Here is a 21,597-nt window from a genome sequence, read left to right on the forward strand (position 1 = left end):
AATAATGTAAAACATAATTTTTAAGAAATTTATTCAGCATCTGCCTTTGCCTGTATTGGAAGGGAGATTTAGGGGAAAGATAAATAGCCTAAAACCAAGCCGAGTCCAATATTATTCTTGACTTAGTTGGATAACTCAATTGTTTTCGCTGTAAGTGCCATATTAACGTACAAACAAAAATCCATAATCTTTATGATAGAATAGAACCTTATCTGATTAACATTAATAATATTATAAAATATCTTTGATCCATGCAATTTAATTTTGCACATTTCTAAATTTAATTATCGCTCACTAAAATCTTGCCGTACCGGCCCGGGCCAACTCTATCCCCCGTTCTCCTTTTTGTATAAGGAAAGGGAAAATGCGGGAAATTTCAAAAGGGGAAGGTTGGAAGGCTAATATATTGATGAAAGGCAAAGAGTGACGTCCAAAATGAAATATATATTCCCATATACTTCAACAAAATAGGAAAGATAAGAGGGGAAATTGTAACAGAGAAATAAAATTAGTTTTGAGGGTTGAAGAGGGCGGGTGGGGGGGGGGGGGGGTGAATAAGGTGGCATACGCCCCGAAATTACCGAGATTTCGCGGTAATTTGGGGCTCTCTCCACGGAAGCAATAATTCCCCAACCCCCCACTGATTTCACGAACTATCCACTCCACTTCCCCTTTTTCCTCTATGGTGAAATATAAGAAATTTATTGGGGTAAGTTACTAACAATAGAGCTCTCCAATTAAAGAGGGAAGGCTATTTTTGGGGGACTTTTACGGAAAATATTTCGCATAAATGAAAGAATAGTCAGTAGTAAAACATTTTCGTTGGTTTGACAAGGACCATACTGTTAGCTTTTTGTGAAAATTAGAGAAAATTGCTTAGTGAAAATTAAAAGAAATGTGAAAAAAAAACAGTCATACTAAAGTAATGTAGTAGATTGTGATAAAAAAAAGAAAATCCGCCAAGAACAAAACTAATAAATGTGCGCGAAGCTTTTGTAGATTTAGAATATAAATTAATTAGAACGCTATGTGGAAAAGCATAATGAATTTTTTACTCATCCTACCTTCGTTTATTTTATATGGTAAGCCATCTTTTTAAGAAATAAAATGAAAGTTTATAAAAAAATACTAAATACTATAATATTCATATTTTTAATAAAACTTTATACCAGTTGTCGTTTTATCCAAGGATCTAAAGTGATAAGACAATGGCCGATAAGTTGATGTACTTTCCCAATGAGGATACACAAAATTACCCCCTTCTGTAAATTACAATCAGTGGTTGAATTGTTTCGACACTCAACTTAACACATCAAATTTCAACGAAATTCCCCAAAGTTGTAAAGCCAACGAATAGGAAACAATATTATAAACTTTGGGGACTGTTATGATAAGCAGCCCATTGTCCCCTTTCTTCCTGTGTTTTATCCTAAGAAAACATTTTTAATGCAAAAAACAATAATAAAATGTATTATTAATTTGATATATTTGATAAAAATCTATAAGATATTGAAATACATATGAAAAAAAGTAGAAAAAAATAACTAAAGCTAAAGTTTTAGAATTACTTCTATTTTTCTTTGCAATTTGCAAAAAGTAGAGGGATAGTCAAACGAATGAAAAAATTGATCGGTCAAACTTTTTATAAATCAAAGGTATCAATAGAAAAGGCTAAAATCTGTCAAAATGTAAATTTAGTATGAAGTAATTATTAGTGAAAGATAACTTTACAAGTTTAGTATAGTTATAACAGGGATCTAAAGGGATGAGACAATTTGACCGATAAATGTACATCCTCAGAATTCCCCCTTTTTGTACATAATTCTTTGAGGTTGAAACGTTTGGACCCTTAACTTAATGAACCAACCAATCAAAATTCAACATAGGTCTCCGCCAAAGTTGTTTGGCTAGCGAATAAGAAATGTTATCGAAACTTTTGATGAAACTGAAAATGAGTTATAGACTTTTATATCCTTTTGACTTTTACTAATAGTTTTTTCTTGCCATTTTGCTGATCCCAAAATTGGTGAAAATTTGGCACTCCAGTGTTATATGTGCAAAATTGTACAGGTACCCTGGAAAATAATAATTACAACAGGGCAGACCAAGATTCATAAATAGATATCAAAGTTAGTCCTTCTTAATTTTATCCCAAAAATGAGCTTATGAAGTTTCAGTAGTCATTGCAGTATTTTTTAAGCAAAATACGGTACAATAATTGTTTTCTGCTATAAAGTTTTCACAATATTGACAGCTGTGCCCCATAGCATATAAGGACTCTAAGGGGGAAGGAAAGGGATAGAAACGATCCCAGAAGCTATATAAAGAACCTGATCGGTTCAGTTTATAGCGAGAATAGCGGAAAAAAACTTCCTGCTTTCATCAAAAGCTGCTCCATTTGAATAATTAGAGAAAAACCTTTAAGCAATAATCTTTATACCCAAACTTAGTTTGAATTATCATACATTAGATATGGTTAAAAACTTAAAATATTCTCTATTCTCTTCTATACATTAATTATCCTTTATTCCCTGAGTATAATATGTGCAGAAAAAAAGAAAATTCTTGTTTTTTCATTTTTTCCTTTTTTTTCTTTTTTCCCATTGTAGAACATCCATCATAGCGATAAAAGTGTCCGCGGTAATGTGCCTGATATTTCAACATTTTTATATTCAGGCGCGAAAAATCTCAATATTTTTAGTTTCCCGTCAGTTTGTTGTATTAAAAAGTTACTGCAATCAATAAGTAAATTATAAATTATTCGAACAAACTGACAGAGTGAATCTGTTCCCAAAGTTTAATTAATATCCTTTTTCATGCATTGACCTAGGGGATATTTATTAGTCTTTATTGGATGCTACAAACTAGCAGTGCTCAAACTTTTTAACCAATAATTTTATCTAAAGAAGGGGTAATTTAGTTTATTATAATTGTGAATATACCTATTGTCTTACACTTAATATTCCTGGGACATCATACCCTAGTAATTAAAGATCTATTATTATGTATGTATGTGAATTTTTTGGCGCAATTTTGGATATTGTCATCCTTGTTTATAATATTTGAGTGTGTGTGTTTGATATAAAGAAATGAATTAACGCCATGAAATAATTAGGCCAGCTGTAAATTAATTCTAGTTAAAAACCCTATTATATAAACTAGCGGCAACGCCTCTAGAGGCCTCTAAGGGCTCTTGATGTAAGAGGACTTTATATTTAGTTTTCAAATAAAAAGTAAAAAGTTTTTTTTCTCTTCGGAGGCTTTCCAAAATGGCCATAAAGCTTCTTAAGACATATTAGAAGTTTTACTAAATAAGTACAGACTTACAGACATCCTGTTACTTTTAGATAAGGATTAGTAAGTTTTTTTTCTACTCGTTGAGATATCGCTAACCACTGGACCGATTTAGTTTCATTTTAGAGAAGCTTCACATCATTTTAGTCTATATTGTGTATACTATCAAATAAAAGTATCCAAAGTTTTCTATGTAAACCAATGAGATATATTATTTATAAAACTTTGGGTACCAGTGTAATTTACATTATAATGCTACAAACAATGGCTTTTTTACGTAATAATTGTTACAGAGTTGCTTAAAACACCCTCAAGCTGAATAAAAAGATGGAGAATACTAAAACACCCTCAAGATGAATAAAAAGGTGAAGAATACTATAAAAGTGGATGCAATGTTCCTACTTGACCTGAATCTTGAAAACTCTTTCAGCCCAATCAGAGCCCTGCAGGGCACTTGTTAGGTTTTTTAAAGCGAAGATTTTCTATAATTAGAGAAGGCTAGCTTTTTTCGTTAATTTAGGCATGTTAGAATTGCTCTATCGATTTCAAACTTTGCATGGTGATTCCTGGTTAGGTACGATTTAGAAAGCGTAGCAACTCTATAATCATTACCAGAATGTCCGTACGTCCATTTTAAACATGATGGTTATTCTACTTTTTTAACAACAAATTTTTATTTTAATTTAAACATTATCCTGTATCAAGCAGTTTTTCAACAAATTTACTTAAAATTTGCTTCCACTCTACTACAATTATATTCTGATTATTTAGTTCTGACACTATACAAGTGTTAATGTTCGTCTGTCATACCGTTTCAGAGCTTTGCTTTTATGGATGTTGTCATCCTTGTTTTTTTAAACATAGTACGCTACTCTATAATTTATCCAATCCATCAATTTTAATCCATTTGAATTGTGTTGTGTTTGTGTAGAATATATATTAATCAGAGATCTAAAGGGATAAGACAATTACAGATGAATTGTTGTACATCCCTAATAATAATTCACAAAATTACCTTATCTGTAGATTGCAATTAGTGGTTCAAACGTTTGGACACTTAACCTAATAAACCTACCAATCAAAATTCATTAAAGTCCCCAAAATTGTTGAGTCAACGAAAAAGAAAACTTTATTATAAAACTTTGAGGACTAGTGTAATAAACAGCCCAATGTCTCCCCACTCCTTGATATTAATACCTGGGTAAATCTTATAACTTGAATTACAAACTATTATATGGTTTTAGGTGTAACATAGGTGTTGCTGCTCTACTTATGAACTTTATTGTCATTGTTGGTATAAAATTTTCTTTTACAAAAGTGGTAAAATTTGAAAGATAATATTAAGGCAAGATTATAATTAGTAAATGAAGGTTTTTCTGTTTTTTTTCTTGTAAATTTTCTAGTTCTGTGTAAAATGCACACAGCTAATCTCTTCAGGTATTCCTATAATTGTGATCAAATATTATTAACGTAGCCACTTAGATTTTTTTTGGCTTAATAAAGAGCAAATGCCACCTGATTAAAAATTATATCATCTAAACCTAAAACACATGACTTAGGGAACTTAAGGAATAAGAAAATAGACAATAAACAGTTAAAAATCCTTAATTTAAAAACTTTGTAATTTGTACAAACCAACAAAGTTTAATAGTTTTCAAAGGCAACGGCTATGAAAAAATGTTTAAGAAATTAAGGATAGAACTGTAATTCATAGTCAAATGCCCCGTCCCCCCCTTGATGATATATTAAATCTGTTTGATAGGACGACGAAAATTATTATAAAATTATATTTTAACATAAATGCATTATACTAATATATATTTATTAAAAGTTTTTTTTCTATGATTCTCTATATAAACACTTAATCATCCTCTTCTATCTTTAAAAGATTTATTTCTCTGTTTAAGAAAACACAAGTTTTATCTGACCCGACATATGTATTGCTAAAATAATGGATTACCAAAATAGATATATAAAGGATGCACATTATAGATATATTATTGGTTTTCTTCTGTAGTTATGTAATATAAAATTGTGAATTCTCTATGCATTTTTATAATTTAGTTATTTTAATTTTGTTTCATTCATTAAAGCATAAAACTTTGGACCTAAAAAATATTTTATAATCGTATCATAAAAGTAACAGAATGTATGTTTGTAGCTTTAGGTCTCGCCAACTGCTGGATTAATATAGTTCTCCTTTAGAGGATGATTAAAGTTCCTCCACAGATTATGACGTCATACGATAGAATAACCAATGAAAAGCCAGCATGAATTTTACTATTGGTCAATTACAGTGTATACTGGCCATTCATTGGCTATTCTATAGTATGACGTCATAATCTGTGGAGGGACTTTAATCATCTTCTCTCCTTTACAGTGAAGCTTCTTATAGTTCCAGAGGGAAGGTTTATAACTATTTTGGGAGAGTACCTTAATTCATCCCTTTTATAACATTGCTTACAGCACCTATAAAAACGACTCCTAGAAATGCTAAGCCACCAAAAATATTGTGTCAATTTTATTGACAATATGCATCTCTATATTATGCCAGGGAGGGAGGGGACAATAGGCTGTTTATTACACTAGTCCCAAAAGTTTAAAATAAATTTTTCCTATTCGTTGACGACTTTAGGGACTTTTATTGAAAAAGATTGATTGGTTGGTTCATTAAGTTGAGTATTCAAACTTTTAACCACTTATTATAAGATACAGAAGGTATCATTTTGTGTATCATCAATGGGGATGCACAACAATATATCGGCCATTGCCTTATCCCTTTAGATCCCTGGTATTACAGTCAAACATCACTACCACATAAATCATCTTTATCATACTGTCAAAAAACAATAGGAAATTATTACAACAGCACAAACTTAGTTTTATTTTTCTATTTTTTTGTAACATGTTTTTTCTTCGCTAATATGAAACACTTTAAATTACTAATGCTTTTGCGGAAGATATTGAACATACATAAGTTACATTAGGGGATACGACAATAGAAGATAAATTATAATTATTATGTAAATTATAATAGACAAAATAACCCTATCTGAAGATATCACAGCCAATCTTCTTTCTTTAAGTTTTGAAGAGAAACAAAGGATGTATACTACAGAAATGATTCTGTGAACAAGATTTAGTTAAAGTCCGCGGATTTTTTAAGCCAAAAAGATAAGAAAACGTTTTTTTTTATATTCAGATACCAGTACAATTTATATTCCAATGTGCCCTCGCCTCCCTTATCCTATATGACCTTTCTATATTCCATCAACAGTTCCACATATACAATTTGATTTATCAAATTTTGACATCTTACAATTCAAATTCAAATGTGCACGGTGACATTAAAATGAAAAAATGAAGAATAGAGAAGTCATTTATCGTATTGTATTATAGACAGCTTTCCGCGGATATTAAAGAAAATATTAAAACCCTTTGGGCTAACAAATTGGTTTTAATAATATGAATTTTTATTTTAATATTCGTGGAAAATTGCCTGTAATACAATGCTATACATGAATTTTCAGTATAACATATAACCGGATATATATATATATTAACTTTTGATCAAAAACTATGATTTTTGTTGAAATAAACTGTAAAATATGTCATGTTTAACGATGGTATATTTAGATGGTAGTTGTATGTATATATAGCTTTGGTACAAGAAATTATATTAATAATTATTCTTTTGTTTTTTAAGGTAGGTAACATGAATAGATATAGAATATACTTGGATATTATGACTGGGGGGTGGTGGGGAACGTTATTTTAGCCCGCTGCGAGTATCACTTAATTGTAAGATCCAAGTAATAATAAATCTATTGTAACTTGTTATTGAAACAATTGCAACTAATATTAAAAGCAATTTAGGAACACGTGAATAAAAAATGTATCATCATTGTAAATAAAAATGTAAATAAATAGGTGCAATGCATATCTATTAAAAAAACAAGGATGACAAAGTCACATGAAAGCAAATTTTTTAACCAAAAATGTAAAATAATACAAAATGAAAAGCCATAATGCAATATTTTTGATTTGAAAAAAAATGTTTTTGAACATGTAATTTTCCTTTTTAACAACTTAACTTTTTTAATTGCCTTTGTTTATTTGTTTCTAAATAAGTCAGACAGACCAACATACCAGTTTGTAGATTAGCTGCGCTTCCAAAAAGAGTATAAGATCATCCCTAACTATATAAATTTGCAAATGTTTGCAAATCAATCAGAAGACTCAACTTTTCTGCGCTTTTTTGATATTTCATTTCCTATCTTTCTCTCTGTGAATAGTTGTTTTGTTTATGTTTTATTTTCAAGCATACTTTCCTTATTTGTATGTGAATATAAAACTGCAATGAAAATATACATCCCTTTCTTTCCTCCAACCAGCTTATAATGTCAGAACTAACTGAACAGTTTTTGAGAATAGTTATTTTCGTGGAAACGCCCCTTAAGAGCCGATTTGTCGTATTTTTTAAAATGGCTTTTTGTAGGTTATTTTAGGTTAGGTTAGGTTATATTGGGTCAGGTGATTGACCCACAGGGTTAGGCGATTGGCCCCGCAGGGGCTAGAAATAGGAGAAAACCTACTGTGAAAATACGAAGAATCGCCTCTTAAGGTGCGTTGCCACGAAAGGGACAATACCCCAGTTTTTTATTTCTTGTACTAAGAAGTTTGATATAATTAAGATAAGTTTTTACAATTAATAAATCAATTATTTTTATTTATAAACCATTTTTATTCTGTTGTAATGTTAAAAAACCTTTCAATTTGGATATGCATCCAAAAACAAATGTGTACATAAAAACTTCATCCACTCTAGTGAAAAAAAAAAGATACAATAAACAGTATTCACCTGTCTCTGTTCCCCTTGATATAAAGTCTAATTGTCTGTCTGTTGTTTGTCTATATATCTGTCTACTCTTGAGACAAATTGTTTAAAGTTTTGACTTTGTGTCTTCACACAAATTTAGTTTATGTGGTTTTACTATTATATAACCTAAAGAGGTGATCAAAAAAAATTAAGGCGAAATTTGTAAAAGGACCAAGGAAATCTTCAGCAAAAAAAAGGACCTAGCAAATCTTCAACAAAATTAGGACCTACCAAGGAAATCTTCAACAACAAAATATGGGGGGGGGGTGTCGGGGATGTCCCACCCCCCAAGAAAATAGCCTAAAACCACCACAGAACCAGTAGGTATATTCCCTGAAGAGTAGAATCCGATCGGTTCAGTGGTTACCGAGATCTTAAGGGACGGACAGACATCATTCTACTTTGTATTATAGATTAAGAAATCCAGGAAAGTTGAGATAAGAAGCGTGCAGAATATGGGTGGCAACACCCCCCTTAAAATTGTAATTGCAAAAGCCTGTCTTCTCTTTTATTCATCCCCTTATGGTTTAACATACCCCTGGTTAATCGCGGTGCACGCCACTGGTTAAGATACTTGAAATTTTAAGGCAACTTAACGTCCATCAAACCAATTTTAATCGGTTATAAAATAGAGACTTGTGATAATTTGTTACCTATGCCAAATCGTCAGTAGAATCTTCTAATAATTTTTCATTAAATTTTTTATACACACTGACATTTAAAATAAAATTTTCTACGAATAAAAATCATAAAATTAATCACAGCCTTCTGCCCTCAGGTCTAACAAAACTAGATTTAATCTTTTTTATTTTTTATTGTTATCTTAATATCATATGAAGCTGTCTATAACACGATGCGAAAAATAACTATCATTGTTTTGTAAGATAGTCGTCAATCAATCAGCACATAGTAATTTAATTTAGTTTAATTATATAGCAAAAACAAAGACTTTTTTATAAAACATATAAATAAATAAACCAAGTCAAAGATGTAAGTAAAAACAAGTTATCAGGGCACGGCAGACGCACATTGTTGCAGATTTTAAAAAATGTATTATAAGAGGACGGCTTAGATGTGGAAGTGTTTTGACTTTTAGCCGTTTTCTGTCTTCATTCTAGGCAGCTGCAGCTGCTGATTGTCTAAAAATCGTCTGACTAGACTGCGGCTGCCGAGCCATGAAAGTAAATAATGTTTACATAAGATGTAATGATAACCCTTACGGTAAATAAGCCATGTAATGACTTTTTTTGTTCACTATTCCTTACAAGTAAAGAGAGTAATACAAGTTCTAAAAAATAAAAGAAACAAGAATGACAATCTTATTATTACAAATTATATTATTGAATTTGCTAAACTATTTTGTGTAAATATTCAGGAAGTAAGGGGCCGTTGGTCTGTACATTAAACTAGTCCCCAAAGTTTTATAATAATTGTTTCTTATTCGTTGGCTCAACAACTTTGGGTATTTTTATTAAATTTTGATTGATTGTTTCATTAATTTGAGATTCCAAACGTTGCAACATCTAAAGAAGGGGTAATTTTGTGTATCATGATTGGAATGTACAATGTACATTAATTAATTGGCCATTGTCTTATCCCTTTAGATCCCTAGTGGATATTACTTTATTTAGAATGGAATTCCTTGCTCTTTGTACAATATATTGTAAAAAGAATATTGATTCTGTTCATTATCCATAATCTACAGAAACATATAATATACCTCAATCTCAAAAGTAAAAGACTTGTATATCAACACAATTCATAATAACTTGACTTAAAAACAAATAGTTTTAAATTCGCCAAAAAGATTTATTCAACATTTCGTCATTGTTTTCTTATCATTTTATACAAAGTAGTAAGGTTTTTTTTATTGAAGCTTAAGATTTCGAAAGCTACTGAACTGATTGAGTTCTCCTTTTTAGGGAAGTCCCAGAATGTTTTTAGGCTTTTTATTTTGAGATTTAAGTCTTGAGATGGTTTCAGGCTTTTTTTTCTGTCCTCTTCTTTCCCTTTTGTTTATAGAGCCCCTTACTTATAGGGGCGCAACCGTTAGTTTAATAAAATGTATAATTCAAACAGAAATCATAAATGAAACAGAAACATGATTTATAAGGCAAATTTCTTTGCTAAATGTTTATAAAATTTTCGCCTGAAACCGATTAAAGGCCACTTAACATACATAGCAAAAATAGGTGAGCTATCAGCTCAGCAAAAAACTAAAAACACATTGATAAAGAGCTAATTTGAAATAATTAATTTAGAGATGGCATATTTCGAGTTGTTGCTATTTTAATTAACTAGCGGCTACGCCCCTAGAGGCCTCTAGAGACACTTGAAAGAAGGAGGGAGGGGGGGGGGGAGAGGAGGTTGTTCAATCTAGCCTGAAGAATATGGGGTGTGTGTTTTACTTCAGGGGTAATTTTTCTTAGAAGTGTAGAGTTACCTCCCCCAAAATAGTTATAAACCTTCCCTGGACCTATAAGAGGCTTAACTATAAAGGTGATCCATATCGGTCTTGTGGTAAGCGAGATCTAAAGGTATAGACATCCTGTTACTTTTTTATTTAAGAAAATAATTCTTTTTGCAGATTTGATAAAAGCTCTCACAAAATATTCACATTTTAAAATTATACTTTAAAGCTCTAAACAAATATGATAACATCCATATATAAGAAAACATATACTGTAAAAACATTGCAATAATGAGGACTTTTTAGAGTTTTTTTCATTGAATAAGATATTGAAAAAATGCTTAAAAATAATCTAAAATTCAAAATTGCAAATTACGTTTTTAAATATAAATAAATCAAATTTATGGACAAACAGACAATGATATTAAAGTTTAGCTGCGCTACAGGAATCAAAACTGACACACATAAATAAAAGTGTATAATTTATACCCACATGTTTAAAAACATATAAAGATCACTTGACTTTATACATAAATAGGGTTACTGCCAAAAAAAGCTTTTTAATTCACCACTCTAAAAAAATCTTTAAAATGTTTTAGAATTTAATGTATACATAACAAATATATGAGATATTTAATTTTAAGGCTTAATAATCAATTGTAAAATTTATAAAATCTTTGAAAATCACTCGTTAAATTTTGCAGATTTTTTTTATATTTCTTGTTTATTAATGTATTTTTAAAATTTAAATCTTAAATTGATCACACAAGAATTACATATCACTCTAATTTTGTAATCATTTTATAAATTAATCAATTTTAATCTCACAAAAATGTTGACATCATATGTTCAAATGAATTTGATATTAATGTTTTAAGTTTTGGTACTTATGGACATAATGTTTTACATAAGTAGGAAATATCTGTGTATGCATTTTAAATGGATATTGACATCCTTGTATCTTGCAATATTAGTACAATTGTGGGATCATGTAAGAACTATGTGCACTAGAGATAGAAATAAAACTTAGATTTTTAACTTTATTCTTGGGATACAATTGTTTTACTAATTAAATAGATCATCAGTTCCGGTTAATAAGGTTGAAATGAAGATTAAAAATATACGTGTTATTACATTTTGAATCTTTTAGGTAAATTAAGAACAATTATGGGAATAGTCTCTTTCGTGGCGATTCTTCGTATATTCAAAATGTTTTTTAATAGGTTATTTAAAGATGTATTGGGATAGGTGATTGCCCTGCAGGGTTGGAGCCCCCCGCAGAGGCTAGAAATAGGAGAAAAGCTACTGTGAAAATTCGAAGAAACGCCCAAAAGGGGCGTTGCCACGAAAGGGACTATACCCAAAAATATGTGTTAATATATAGTCAAGGTTTTTTATTAAGTAACTTTTCAGTTTATATTTTCTTATATTTAATAAAAATAACAAATCAGGGAGCTGAAAGACAATTGATAAATTGATTGATGTAACATAAATATAAAGTCTTATATATAGTCAGAAAACAGCTTTAAACCCGGCTTGATGTTCCTGTTTTATTTTGCAGGTCGTAGGCTGTTTAGTTTTAAACTTTTAAAGCTATATATAAAAGACCTTGTTTAGTATATCCGACTTGGTCCGTACAATTGTGTAGTCATAGGGGAATTAAAACTGTTATTCCTTAACATCTCAATTCCCTTTAAAGTCAGATTAGTTCTTTACATGGATGCAGGGTGTGGTAAATTGGGTTGAAAACGTGCCATTATGTAAGTTTTAAGAAATTTAGAATCGTACAAAGTAAAATTAAAGAAAACTTCAGAAATTCCTATAAAATCTACTTGATGTTTTAAGGACAACAGAAAAAGTAAAATCAAATACTTTGGTAAAGTCAAAGTGACACATTATAGTATTGAGATATTTTGGACCACATGCGTTCGGTTGGGGGTTTTAAAATACCACGTTAAATTGAAATTCGGAAAACAAGCCTTCCTCTTTATTCACCCCTTCAAGAAATACACCACTCTGGCAAACCATATGCACGCCACTCTAACTTTCTTGTATATTGGCTGTTTTTTTAATTGAATTTCACTGTAAATGGGATTCTTTTAAAAATAATTTTAGATTGTTGTTGATGTAGTACTTGTGGACATAGTTGTCCTTGCCGATTCTAAATAATTATCTTTCCTTTTCTTCCTGCTGATTTGAGTTTGCATAATTCTAAATTTTATTTCAAGTTCAGTTCAATGTTCAAAAGAATTGTTGGGCATTTTAATTTCCTGAACAAACATTGAGCTTTGGAACAATGGATATTCACATTAGAGTTACAATAGAAATTTTTAAGAATGAAAAATCTTTAAGATAGAGTATCAAGAAATTATATTTTCTTAACTACTTACGATAAAAAAAGCTATATAGATGATCTTAATAGAATATTAAAATTTGAGTTTAAAAATCAGCCTTAAGAGAGAAAAAAATGCTTTAACAGTTTTTCCACCTAATAGGTGTAAAAAAAATTAATTTGTCCCTAGCCCTATCCCTATATTATATACAATCAAAAGTGTAGCTGTAAAAACACCACTCTATGAATATTAACTCTATTGTAGTAATGCAAAATATCTAAGGTCATTACTTTTCTCACAAATATGTTTGTAACAAATTTTGCTGATAACAAAACAAATTAAGCAAATCTTAATGAAGGCAAAATAGTTTTTGTCTTAACAGTTATTAAACTTCAAAAGAAATGTAGAGATTAACTAATACATAATTTAATTTATTTTGAGTTTGACTCATCTAAGAAACTTACAATTACAATATTCCTTTCATGAACAAAAATTCTTTTTCCAAATGATTAAGAAATAAATATTTTAAAGTTTTGAATTCATTCTAAAGATTATGTAAAAATTATTTTTTTAATAATTATATTTCCAGTATGGCTTCGAGACCGATAGATATCCGCTGGATTAGAACCAGTTCCCAGCATAGCACCCTAGTACTAACAATTTTCTACTGATAATAAAATGAGAATCTTAAAATTAATACCAGTTTTGTTAGCCCATGACTGCGGCTCCTTGGGTCTAACCAAACTGGCTTTAATCTTCAAATTTTTTACTTTAATATCCACGGAAAGCTGTCTATAATACGATGCTATGGAAAAATATTACTTTTCCTACAATTCTTATGTACATTTAACTTTGATTTTATGAAAAAATGTAAATGAAATCAACACATGCGAATTTTTTTACAAATCATCATCTTGTCCTAAATATAAACATATTCTTAGATTGATTCAAATATATTTATAAATCAACTTTAAGGATTAATATTTAGTAAATCTTAAGATATTTTTATATTAATTAATCCTTATAATAGAATTGTTTTCAAGTATTTTATCTTACAATAAGTTTCATAGTAATGAGTTTTGTTTTAGTCGTGGTTTTAATTTTAATAATAAAATAAAACTGCCTCCACACCCTATTCCCATTCGCTGTTATTTTAAATCAATCAACAGAAAAAGTAATATAATTACTTTAATATTAAAATAAACTTAAATATTTTTATTTTATTTTTTAGATTGCAAAAATACTTTTTGCCGTAATCTATCTATGACCGTTTTAATTTAAGTGTTTATTTTTCAGCAGAAAATTCATCTTTTTTTTATCATGAGATCAAAAGTGTTTTTAAAGAACAGTCAAGTTTTTTATCTCAAAATAAAAATTAATTATAACTAGAACAACTATGTTCATATTGCCTTTTTATTTAGACTGTATTGCAATTTACTATTATTTTTTAGTCAAACTTTTGTTGTTGTGTTATTTTAGACAAAATGTCCAATTTTTATAAAATTCAACCTGAGGTAGATTCTTAAAAAAAACTTCTTGGCTCACTGCCTCACTAAAATTAGTGAGGCACGCTAAAGATTTTTATAAAAAATCCTCCAAAATCGCATAACAAATCTACAAAAAATAAATAATATCATAAAAGGGTTATTAATATAAGATTTTGTTTAATTTTTGTAGATTTTTAATGCGATTTTGAATTATTTTTCACAAAAATCTTTTGCGAGCCTAGCTAATATTAGTGAGGCAGTGAGCCAAAAAGTTTTTTTTAAAGAATCCACCTCTGTTGTATTTTTTCGTTTTTTTTTTAGTCAGACTTTTGTTGTTGTATTATTTTAGACAAAATGCCCAATTTTGATACAATTCAACCTTTTGTATTTTTTCGTTGTTTAGAAGAAGCATACATTATCTTAGCATCTTGTGTTAAACGCTTTGACTTGACCTGTTTTTTTACTCATGCAAGCAAAGATATCATTATGTGTCTTCTTGTGACCTAATCTTATAAGCGTAGCAACTCTTTATTACACTACTTATACTCATTAATGTCACGTCATTTTACGCATATTTAGTATCTTTATCTTATGTTTGGATTATATGAATGAATATGTATTTCGAATCTACAAGTTAGATTACTTTTTTTTTAGAAATTTATAATTCAATGTAGACACGTACATGTTTTTAAAAGCGAAGCTTTTCTATAATTAGGTTTAATAATCAAGCTTTAATAAAATTACCAAAAATCATAAGAGCGTTATTTTAAAACTGTATATAGAAATTATGGATCAACTGCAGTTCACGGTAAAATATTCCTGGTAACGAATATTTCCAAACATCTATGAATTTTAAAGGCTGCTAGCTGCCGAACGGCTGAACGTACATATCATGCCCGCACACTATTTCAAGCGGCATAAGAAGGCCTACAAATAATCTGGAATAGCCGAGATCCAATGATGCACATGGAAAGCTTTACTGAAGAAAAATCGCGTAAAATATGTCTTTTTCGCACAGTGTGCGAGCATGATCTGTACGTTCAGCCGTTTGGCAGCTAGCAGCCTTTAAAATTAATAGATTTTTGGAAATATTCGTTACCAGGAATATTTTACCGTGAACTGCAGTTGATCCGAAATTATAATTCAACCCTAATATCCCCTTCCTCCCTGGTATAAATGTAATTAAGTGATGGCTATAGCAAAAAGTGACATAATGACAAAAAGTCCCAAGAAAGATGGGGGAAAAAAGGTCTGTCTCTTAATACAATCAAATACTACTAATACGAGGATGACAACATTCAAAGTTTATACAAAACAAGGGGCAGAGGTTCGATGACAAATGAAAAGGGAAATGAATAGCCTAGAACCTGAATACAATACTAGATATAAAGTTACTAAAACACAAAATGAACCATCCTCTTATATAAAGTAGTAAGGTCTAAAGATAAAGATATTAGAAAAAGCAGATTCTAATTGCTTGTCGATTTCAGGGAAAGGTCTATAAATGACTTGGGGTGGTATTAGACTATTTTCCACTGATTTAAAAACAAAATGAAAAATATATACAAATAAAAGTTACTTCTTGAGAAGCTCTGTTGTGAGAATTGTCCCAGGATAAATAAAGGAAGTAAGGACAAATATTTATGTAAAAAAACAAGAAATAACAGTAAAGTTCTTGTTTATAAGTCCCCCCCCCCCCCCAATAACATTTAGAAGCCCTGTATTCGAAGGTGGAGGTAAAGGTTTAGAAAAATAACCTAAAAAAATTACATGATTTTAGTTCAGACAAGAAATAGCCTAAAACTACCCAAGTAACTATTTGACTAATATAAATACTTAATTGGTTCTGTGGTCAGCGAATATATACAAAAAACCTTACTACTTTGAGTAATAGGATAACCTCCTTCTCACTTTTTCTTTTAGTTTACTTGTCCCTCTCCCCATTAGAAAAAGCTACGTTTTTTTATTGTATTAAAAGAAAAAAAGGTCTCTATGTGTGTATGTATATTTATCTGTATATCTTATATCGGAACAGAACATTAACCTAAATGCACTCTTGTTTGGAGAAGCATAGATACTCATTAATTCACTTTCTCGTATGCATTCGAATCCGGTGGATAGGAACCGGTTCTCATCCATACGAAAAAACTATGTCTGGCATCGTATTACATCCAGCTTTCTAAGAATATATAAATGTACAATCATAAGATTAAAACCAGTTTTTATAACCGGTGCTTTCGGAACCTCAGGGCTAAAAAACTGGTTTTAATCTTATAATTGTACATTCTTTATCCGCGGAAAGCTGTTTATAATACGATACGAGAAATAACTATTATCTGTCCTCTTTTGAATCATTTGTCCATGGTTTATGCGATAAGACAATGGACGATGAATTTAAGTACTATTCCAGTTATGAGAAACAAAATAAACCCTTGTATATATTAATTTTTTTGCAAGAATCTAATGTAAACCAAATTAATCTTGGATAAATGTCCCCAAAGTTATAAAGCCTACAGATGAAAGAATGTGCTTAATAAAAATTACGGAATGAATATATTTTACATTCAAATGTCCATTGCTATAAGACATTGATAAAAGTTGCCATAGCTGACATAATATTGACATGACGTATAAAGAATTTTGGGTAAAGTGCTTTATATTTAGACTATTATTTTAATAATGTGCACCCCCGAATTCATTCATCTCAAAGAAAATTTTTATCTTTTTAATTTTTGGTACCCTATATTTGCTAAAAATGAAATATTTTTTTAACTATCATTGCTAATTCTAATTGCCAAAGATCGCTCATTAAAAATCAGTAAAGAAAAAAGGCTAAAAAAAGGCTGAAACTATTTGATAATGATGCTCACCTGATTAAAAAGCACTTTCAAAAAGCACATAAGCAGTTTTAGACAAACAGATACGCAGACACTCTGTTTTCTTTAATAAAAATCTATTCTATCTATGGAGATTATCAACCTTGTAAAGTTCTAAACAAATTACAATGATAAAAACCCTCACAAAAAATAAAGAAAATAGATTAAGATATTCTAAAGATGTCAATACACAGCATTAAACACTTTTTACAACTTTAAGTTTTTAATGTGAGAGCTTTTTATACTGTGTACATATCAGAAGGCACAGATAAAGATCCCATGAAAGAAAAACTATTTTTATTTAGGTAAAACTTATATATAGTTTTTTTTAATTACATGTTTTAATTAAGTATTTTATATGTATATATAACTGTCCAGTAAGATCATGTGCACGGCTTAAGAATATTCAGGGAAGTAAAGGGCAGGATTTAGGCTGTTATATAGGCCAAGGGTGAGGTGGTTGGAGAATTTATACTTTTATCATATAAAATAGTATTCTTTTGGTTTGTTCCTTGCGATCTTACTAACCACTGAACTATTTTAGGTTTAAGGCATTTATTAATACCCAAAACGGTTTATAGTTAATTATGACCTCCAATTTATATTATCTTTTTTCAAGTATTTAAGAAACAAGGGCGACAACGTCCACAAGTAAGGACATACTATAATTCTTTTTGATTGGCATGGAATATTTAATAAAAACTGCACTTAAATAACCAATTAGAGCCTTGGAAATTATTTGGTAAAACATATCGCACATTTATAAACCACAAACAAACTTTTAAATTCTCTTTTATGTTAGTTTAGGTCAAAAAAGGCAAGAAAAGCCCCACATTGGTAATAGCCCATTAACTTTATGGGTTCTTTAAGGAAAGAGACCCCCGCAGGGGATAAAAATATTTTTTTTTCCAAAATAAAATTAAACAGAGTAGGAGCCTAGGATGGAAGAGGGTTTTGTTGTTTTAGTAAAAGCACAAAAATCATATAATTAAAATCTTGGAATAATTTTTAAAAGGGTTATTAATTATAGAGTTGGAGCTGCCCTATCAACATAAAAAAGATAACACAATGAACATTTTATCTATTGGTATGCGCTAAATGATCTTAAAAAAGTCCTTTTTAAATATGTGAATTCAAAACTACAAAAGCCTTCAGATTTTATAGCAATAGTTTGATTTTGTCAATTAAAAAAAAAGATTCCTAATTTATCAATCTTTCTTGAAGACTGTATTTTTAAAATTTACTACTTATGGATGTTATCAACCTCGATTTAAAAAAAAATATTTCAAAAAAATATTTTTTCAGTTTAAGAAAGCACTGTTTCAAAAAGGCTCATTTTAATTACAATAACGTAGCACTTTTGAAAGAATTGAAGTAGCGAAGCTGGTCTATAAATTCTTCTAGCTGTCTGTTTGTGTGTAATTTCTCCAGAATGGAAAAATGGATTTAAATAGCAAAAACTTACAGATATGATTTATGATTATCCACCATATAATTTACTTTGTCCGTTTGACTTCTCATCAAATATGAATGCTAAAATGGATTGAAAGATACGTCATACTAATTCCCTTTGACCTATATGTATATGCAATTGTTTGCTTCACTACTTATGACTACAGTCATCCTTGTTATTTTAACATAGAATTTAGAAAAAAAGACAGATATTATCTATTCAAACTCAATAATACTTTTTTATTAATTGGATGATATCGTCCTGAAATATTATAGTAAAACACTAGAGGGAGAAAGGGATAAATAACTGTATCTCCGCAACGCAACCGTCTTGTACATCCTTCCTATTGGAGTCATAAGTTGTGTAATATAGCTTTGCTACGCTATTAGAGTAAAACACTAGAGGGAGAAAGGGTTTAATAACTGTATCTCCGCAACGCAACCGTCTTGTACATCCTTCCTATTGGAGTCATCGAAAATCAACCAATGGTGTCGCTTATATCAACACAGCCAAGTCTCAAAAATTATTTTGAAGCAGACGAAAGAGGTCTTTGAAAAATAAAGGGAGGTAGTTGTCTGTATATATATCTATACTATAGATCTGTTCATAAAATAACCCAAATTTCTTACTTTTACGTAACAAAAGTAATATTTCTTGACAAGCATGCAGCCTATACCATACCCAACCATACAATATGAAATAAGATTATATTCCCTAAGGTCTTTGGGAAAAAAGGACGTTGTCCCACAAAAAAAGTATAACGGAAAACAAATACGATTACTTTTAATTGTAGTAAAGCTATTTATACGAAGTATTCAAACTATGGTTTTAATTAAAGAAAAATGTAATTAATAAAACACTGTGCTACATTTATACATACATATATATTTATATAATTTTGCTAAAGTTAAATATTTGCAGTAATGGATGAATATGAAAAAAGGACAAAAAAGAATAAAAAGACAGACTTTTCTTATTACAAGACTGCGGACCGATTGATAATAAGATAAAGATAAAAAATATGAAAAGAAACTATTGTTAATCCTATTTTATAAAGTAGTAAGAGTTTTTTGTCTGTACCAAAAGATCTCGCTAACTGCTGAACCAATATTGTTCTCCTTTACAGTGAAGCTTTTTATAGGTCCTGGGAAGGTTTTAAACTATTTTTGGGGAGGGTGTCTTCAACCACCGCCCCCCCCCAAAAAAAATATTTTTGTTACCCTTTTTGAAACTGAAATTTAAAATGGGATTAGGTTGATATTTCCCAATTCTACCTTAGGTGCCCCTAGAGGCTTCAAGGGGGCGTAGCCGCTAGTTTGGTTAAAAATGTCTTTCTTAGCGGCTTCTAGAGAAAATTACTCTATGAGGGAAGGAGGGGGCAGAAATTTTTTTTGTCTAAAACCATATCAAAACTTAATATTAACAATTAAACAGTCTAAAACCCTTCCCGGACCTATGTGAAGCTTACCTAAAATGTATTAAACAAACTATTCAGTAGGTAGTTAGTGTGATCTTAAAGGATAAACATAAAACTCACTCCAATGAGATAAAATAAAAAGTAAAATGTTATAAAACACAATTTTTTTAAATTTGATATAACAACTAAATTTATGCTGATCTATTTCTTAATATTTTCTAAATGTTAATCTTTATTTTCAGGTATTGCTCAAAGCACCCAGCACAAGTTAGTTAACAAGCCTTACTTCACCTCAGCGTCGGAAGTGTATAGAAAAGAAATCGGTTCAAATGTCGCCTTCAAATGTAAAGTAGAAAATTTAGGTAAGTCATAACAGTTATCAGGGAACAATGGATAAATACTACATTGATTGAGATTCTCACATACCCTAGCAAAACGTTTTCCCAGCTGGCTAATAATACCCCCTATCCTGCTTGTTTGACTTTATCCCATACCTTCCCGGACCACGGAGAAATTTATTGACCAATATCTAAAGATTAAAGTAATATAAATAGAGCGATAAATAGTATATGTAACAACCACCCCTTGTCATAGACCTTCTACCTACTTTTGGTTGGGTCTTCGAAATCAGCTGAATCTTTCAAAAATGTAAATACAGCCGGGTGCTGGCAAAAGAACCAAGAGCAAATTGTAAACTAATGTTAACGCAAGGACGCCCAAGCTTTTTACTTTGTATTGGGGTAAAATTAGGGGTTCTATACGTTCAAGGGGAGCAATCTAATGTACTTAAAAACAACTTGAGAGGTGTAGATAAGAGGATTCAAAGTCTAAAGGGATAAACACCCATTTACCCCTTTACTTGGACGTCTATGTATTAGCTATAATGATTTCTGCATTTTACCTAGTTGATTTCGTTTTTGCATTGTTTAAATACTGTTCATTTGTTGAAAAATATTTTGAAAATTATCTATTGATCTCATAAAACTGACAATAACCCAATTACTTAAAAAAAGGACATAGTTAATTTGCCACCACCTCAGGGAGAGTTCAACCCTTTATGGAAAAATAATTGAAAACAACGTAAATTCAGGCGAAAAATAAATTTGGGAACATCTGCAATATATTAGTTCTATATTTGTCGCTAGATGTCACTAAAAACTTGATAATTATGATTTGCAAGAAAGCATTCACATCATTAATAAAAATGTCTTGTTAATCACAAATAACTAGGTTTAAAAATTCAGTAGTGTAAATCGGAAAAGATGATTATCAATATAATTTCATAGTCAGGAGCCTAGTTGTAAGAAATTGATAATGGCAGTTTTAAATACTTCACATAAGTTTAGACAGAAATGACAATTTTTCACAAAAATTGTCCCTTTCTTTTTCAAAAAGCAGAAAAAGCATTAAACAGCTGAATTTAGAAAGCAAAGTTTAACAAAATTATT

At 30.1% G+C, this 21,597-nt stretch overlaps 1 protein-coding gene across 4 annotated transcripts in view; it reads left to right on the forward strand.

The window, feature by feature from the left end:
* Window positions 1-804: 804 nt before the first annotated feature.
* The window catches only part of LOC145324669 (lachesin-like), a 118,569-nt gene continuing 97,776 nt past the window's right edge, over window positions 805-21,597 (forward strand). For all 4 annotated transcript variants that reach the window (XM_080167258.1, XM_080167259.1, XM_080167260.1 and 1 more), the window contains exons 1-2: window positions 805-1,082; window positions 20,392-20,511. In XM_080167258.1, the coding sequence (XP_080023384.1) occupies window positions 1,028-1,082; window positions 20,392-20,511 (175 nt within the window). In that variant the 5' untranslated portion in view covers window positions 805-1,027. The remainder of the gene's footprint in view (window positions 1,083-20,391; window positions 20,512-21,597) is intronic.

The sequence above is a fragment of the Acartia tonsa genome, chromosome 7, assembly GCF_053477335.1.
Source record: "Acartia tonsa isolate MP-2025a chromosome 7, ASM5347733v1, whole genome shotgun sequence".
Classification (NCBI taxonomy): Eukaryota; Metazoa; Arthropoda; class Copepoda; order Calanoida; family Acartiidae; genus Acartia; species Acartia tonsa.